Genomic DNA, 6,000 nt, shown 5'->3' with positions numbered 1-6,000 from the left:
TTGTTTTTATTACGAAGTTTGTTGTAGGTGTGTCTTGACTGGAATTGAATTTATTGTGTAATCCATATCACCTTGATTCTACTATCCAACGATATTTCTGAGATCGGATGATCGTGTTGTTTCGTATTCTTAACTTACTGTAGTATAAGACATTTGTGTACAGAACTGTGATTCTTTGCTCAAAATTAGCAATACGTTAAGTGTAAGAATCGCCTATTGAAAACAGAGATTAAAGCATAATTTTCTGTAGAGAGACAACAAGACATATTTAACCTTTATTGTATCTATTTACACAATAATTAGCGTGAGAGTTTACAAATTTCTCATCAGAAAAAGAACAACCATATCGATAATATTAGTGTATGAATTTTGTATCGTGCGTCAGCAAGATTTCATTTCTATTACTTTTGTCTCAGTTTATACATGAGTAATTCTCCCTTAAGCTGAAGTATACAACGATTACAATAACTATTTTTGAAACAATGCGCTATTTAATTGATTACATGTATAGGTATGTAGCGCGCCCTTAAGCAGAATTATACAACTACAACGAAAACTATTTTTAGAACAATACGCTGTTTAATTGGTTACAAGTATAGGTATGTAGCAACCAAACGCGCGCGCGTGCGAGAGAGAGAGAGAGAGAGAGAGAGAGAGAGAGAGAGAGAGAGAGAGAGAGGAATGGGTATGGGTAGTAGGAAGCGGGAGGACTGAGGGGACTAGCCACCAGCTCAAATCAAACCGATTACATTAAAAAATACCATTTATTTACTTAATCAACCGTATACTTGCATTCACGGAACGGAAAGTCTAGCTTGTGTTTGACGAAGGTGTAACTGCTGTATAACGAGACCGATAAATCTGTACGGAGAGCATTCTTTTTTCAATGACCCTCAGATTATCAATTTAGGCGTCAGGGGGAAAATACGTGACAATGTGATAAACGTTCAGCATATATGAATAAATTTCAACAATAGGAAACGAAATAGAAGAAAATAAAAATAAAAGACACACATTTAGTTTTCAGTTACTACTGCATGGCAGTCCAAAATAAGTTGTGTTTTTATAATAAAAAAAAACGAAAAGAAAATATCCAATTCCAATTCCCAATGGCAATTTGTGAACAGACCAATCAGGTGTAGCCTTGCGTCTGGTACATTCTACGCTTCAGGTAAAATGTGGCACTTCTTACCATTTCAGGTTTGCAGTTAGTGTTCTCTTTACCTTCCGCTACACGAGTTGCACTAGGTTTTATGACCACTGTTTTCAGATGTGTTCCACCTATCGCTTGGAAATTTTTACATTGCCATTTCGTGATGATTATCAGGTTTTAGTTCAAAAGAGTTGAACCTTTTTGAAATATGCACAAAATAAATGTTGCCATTCCCTGACAAACAGTGTCAAAATGATAACAGTAGCTTCCAAAGAGAGCAATTACATGACTAAATTACAGCCAAAATGATTTGTATTTTACTTTGCCCAACCAGAATAAATAACTTGGTTAAGCTCAAATAGAGTGCCGCCTATCCTTGTGTGACAAACGTTATTTATAATCTTGTAAAAAAAAGACCTTCCTGCGACACCGACGAAAGTTAATGGAGTTTATAGACAAAATTTGTGAAAGATGTTTTCTATGTATAGATTGCACAACATTTATATATTTCTAAATAAAATATAGCTCACATAATTTTACATTATCATTTTCTTCTTGCCCATGTACTTGATGTATAATATACCCCCACCCCCACCCCACCCCGCATGCCGTAAAAGATAACAAATGGATGTAGGGGTCGTTATTGTTTAGCGGTTAGCATGCCAGATTTGCGACCATGTGGGTCTGGGTTCGAATCATAACATCGGATTAGCAGGGTATGCTGTAATGGTGTGTCCTTGGAGAAGACACGTTACTCCATTTATATAATTAATCAGCTTGTGCTGCTGTTCTGTAAAACACCCAGCCAAACCAGAATGAACCGAAATCTTCTTCGATTGTTCCTGTTGTACAAAATAAGAAGTACAAAGTCACAGTTCCTCTCAAAAACAATAATTTCCCATTTATTTTTGTAAAATCTGCATTTCTATGCTAACAATATACCAGAAGTGCGCATAAATCGCAACCCATGCATCCATCAACAACAATGACACTATGCAGGAAGAAAATGATCAGGATAATCTAACCTGTGCCGGAAGTGTAATGGTGGCCGGAAGCGTAGCAAGACAATGGTACAGTCCTGTAAACGCAGGATTGTTCCTCATTAGGCGGCTGTTATTAGCTAAAATTGAATAAGTAAAGGCACATAATGCAAAAGGGCGGATTTGTTATGTTCTAACTTAACATTGCTAAATTATCTATTTCTTTTCAATCGCAGCATAGACGACATTCTTTCATAATTTTACTGTACTTGGAAATATTACAAGCTGGAGTCATGACCTAAGGAAAATTGCCCTGAAATTGATAGACTCCTCCATCTACGCCATTGTTAGCACATCAGCGGCTGCATATTGAAGATGATATGGGATATAAGTACAATATCCTGGGACAAAGTGAAGCGGCGGACCCGGGTTGCTCTGGATGGTTATCCAGAGTAATTTCCTATCAATAAGTGGTGTATTCCTAACTGAGAATAAAATTGGAAACTTTAATTTTGTAAAGACAAAATATTTAAAAAATAATAACAAATTTGTAGAAAAATAACAAATGCATGGAAACAGTGTAAATGATTTCAAGTTTTGTCAAAAGCAATATATCTATCACTTGACTAAGTAACCGCAGTAAATTGAAACTACTGTCAAATAGAGTATTCTTGTCTGACTAACAGGTGTCAAAATTGCAGGAAAATATAGTATATGTTTACAATTTGATATGTCAATATAGAACCACACACCTCGTACTTGTAGAAACCAAACAATATACTGTTACATACATACACATACATTAAAAATTTTGTCCGGATATTTTCACCAACGGATTGCTGACTGACGGATGAATGTACATCTTAATGACAGTTATTGTACATGCCCGACTAAAACCACACTGTTAGTATCTGACAGTGGTAGACGTATGGAGCCAGGGCACGACGAGTAAAACCAAACTGTCAGTGTTCGACGATGGTAGACATACGGAGCCAGGTTACAAACAATCGACTAGAGACGTCTGGGGATCGACTTATTAGTGTTCGAGTCTTGAATGTTATGAATGGTACGTGCTCAGTGGTGCAGCAAGAAATTCTGCCATTCCTCCCATACCGTAATACTTAATTCTAGGGCTCCCTCCCCATAAAAATAATAGAAAAAAGTTGTCGCATATGAATTTTCGGCCCACAGCGTTTGTGCCTGAGCAGTTGCTACACCATGGCACGAGCTTGAAAACCTATGACAATTTTTACTGTTCAGTGCATCATAAGCCGCAGTAACCTACAACTCTCTTAATAATATTTTCCATCTTCTACCAAATACTCCTCTTTCGACCTCAGTGTTAAACTCTTTCAAAAATTATTCGACTGTTTCTTTTGTTTTGTTTTTGTTGTTTGTTGTTTTTTTTTTCTTTTTTTCCTTACAGTACCTAACAAATGCTACTAACCAATAACAAACTTATTAAAATTTTAAGACCTGTTTAAAGTGGGTTAACATCTTATAACCATATTTCTTTTGTCCACCGTATATTCGCCCTTAGACACCAGTGTCAAACTTTCTACCATAAAAATTGATACTTTTACAATCTATAATCTTTGACATCAGTAACAAACTTGTTAATCATCTGACATCAGTTTTTATTATTGCACATCTAACACCAGTTTTTAGCGGGCGAACCTCATATACTTATATTACTTGTTTCCATCAAATGTTCTTTTCTAAACAAAGTCAATCTTTCTATCAATATTTTAAATACCTATGTCTTACCACAAACCACTTGACACCAGTAACAAACTTATTGCACACATTAGATAAGTCCTCAGTGGACTAATCTCTTACACCAATAGGTCAATTTTACACCAAAATATTCCACATCAGTACAAATCTTGTGGCTAGAAAGAAAATAATAAATATCACACTTCTAACACCAAAATGTATATCTCTATCATGAAGATTTCTTAACAAGTTTCAAAATATTTGCGCTTATTAGAAACTATGCAACGAAGCTCATCTGTAACCGAAAATAAACAGCAACCACAAAATGTTAAGTTTGAAGGATGAGAGTTGACCCTAATGTATGAAGTGATTACAATAAAAGGGCCACACTGCTGAATAATCTCACAATTAAAGTCGTAAATAAGTTTTACGTACTTAATAACCCTTGCCAAAATATTATTCGTAATAAACGTGCGTGATTATTTATGTGCTTTATATATATATATATATATATATATATATATATATATATATATATATATATATATATATATATATATATCTGTGTGTGTGTGTGTGTGTGTGTGTGTGTGATAAAATTCCACAAAATATTCAACAACAAAAAAGTTTTAAAAAATGAAATAAGGCAAAATTTTAAAGCTAAAATTTAAATGATGAAATAAAGTTGTAAAACTGTAATGAGATAGGCTTTTACACTGAAAGAAAAGTCGCGACAATCACCGATCGTCTACCGTGTCCCTGAGGTACAAGAAAATAACCTGTTGCAAATTGTTGTAGTTTTAAGTCGGTGTTCTATCTTTCAACTCGTGAATGAACCTCTAACGTGGTTGGTGATAAACAATCGTGGCATACCATACCTTGTCAGAGTACTTGGGCGGAGCCTAAAACGCGCGCCAATGAAAATCCAGTTCTCTTTATGTTCGTCTCCAATCCATATTGCACTGATAGAGAAACGGACAAGACTTGTGTGCGCTGAAGTACAATAAGGTTTTTTTCCTTCACTATGAAATGCCATTTACCTGAAGTGAAAGCCGTGTAGACTTACGTTGGGAAGGTGCTGAGTACTCAAGGATTTGAATTTAATCTCTGTTGTTGTGTTTTTTGTGTTATTGTCTATTCCTTGAACAGTGAATATACACGATTGGTTGCTGTTGTTTTATTTTGTGGATTTACACCCTGAATTTGAGAAAAGCATTCTACATCTAATTATTCCAGTCAAAATTGTTTAGTTGTGTATAATTTTGTTCTTCTTATCATATAATGAGAGGAATAGATGCGGATGGTTTTAATAACCACCAAATGATGTGCAACATGTCAAAATCTACTAATTACATTTCCAGATAACCATTTGTGTCAGAGGAGGTGTTAGCCTTTAAATTTATTATTCAATATTTTGTCTTATTCGAGTCAAATTCAACCATGGTTAAATTCAGTGAAATTAATGCATTAATTGTTTTACTTATCTTGTGGTATGCTGATGCAAAAATAGAAAATGAATCCAGACAAAATGTGATTTTGCATGAAACCGTTAGGACGCTTTTGGGATTTAACGAAACTCCTTCCCGAGAGAGCAACAGCATGCCTCACCCTCCTAACCCGGGGAAAGACGCACCTAAATACATGATGGATTTATACGAGAGGTTTAAAAGTGGACCAATTTCTAAAGGAAAACTTTCCGGGAACACAGTTAGAAGTATTCAGGCAGAAACAGGTATGTTTCTTTTTTTATTTTTATTTTATTGTTACTTTTTTATTTTTTGGTAAGTACTGATTTATCGTGTATATTAAGTGGCGCTGCTTTCCCTGAGCCATATATGCCGTTTATATATCTGTATACATAATGTATTTTATGTACGTACATCAATAATGATAATACACTCAATTTGTCAAGACGTCGGGCCAGCCATACTCTTTCCCTCTGACAGGTGCCTGTTATCTTCGAAATAATTTACTTACAAATCGGCTCAGTTGCCGCTGTCAAATCCCGGTAAAAATCCTCTATAGTTTTCAAGCTTGCTACCAAGCTTGACAACTAGCATTTCTAAATGGTATATGCTTCAAGCTGAATGATAGATTTTAAGTTTACATTAAAACTCTACGAAGAATATATAAGATCCATCTCTCTTGCAT

General features: G+C 35.1%; 1 protein-coding gene across 1 annotated transcript in view; it reads left to right on the top strand.

The window, feature by feature from the left end:
- Positions 1 to 4,872: 4,872 nt before the first annotated feature.
- Positions 4,873 to 6,000, top strand: part of LOC149802440 (bone morphogenetic protein 3-like) — a 49,214-nt gene continuing 48,086 nt past the window's right edge. Inside the window, exon 1 of the mRNA XM_089951663.1 lies at positions 4,873 to 5,581. Within this exon, the coding sequence (XP_089807789.1) occupies positions 5,290 to 5,581 (292 nt within the window). The 5' untranslated portion in view covers positions 4,873 to 5,289. The remainder of the gene's footprint in view (positions 5,582 to 6,000) is intronic.

This window comes from Sinohyriopsis cumingii, chromosome 3 (assembly GCF_028554795.1).
Source record: "Sinohyriopsis cumingii isolate HCF-2022 chromosome 3, ASM2855479v2, whole genome shotgun sequence".
Lineage (NCBI taxonomy): Eukaryota > Metazoa > Mollusca > Bivalvia > Unionida > Unionidae > Sinohyriopsis > Sinohyriopsis cumingii.
This window is presented reverse-complemented; position numbering and strand designations above follow the sequence as displayed.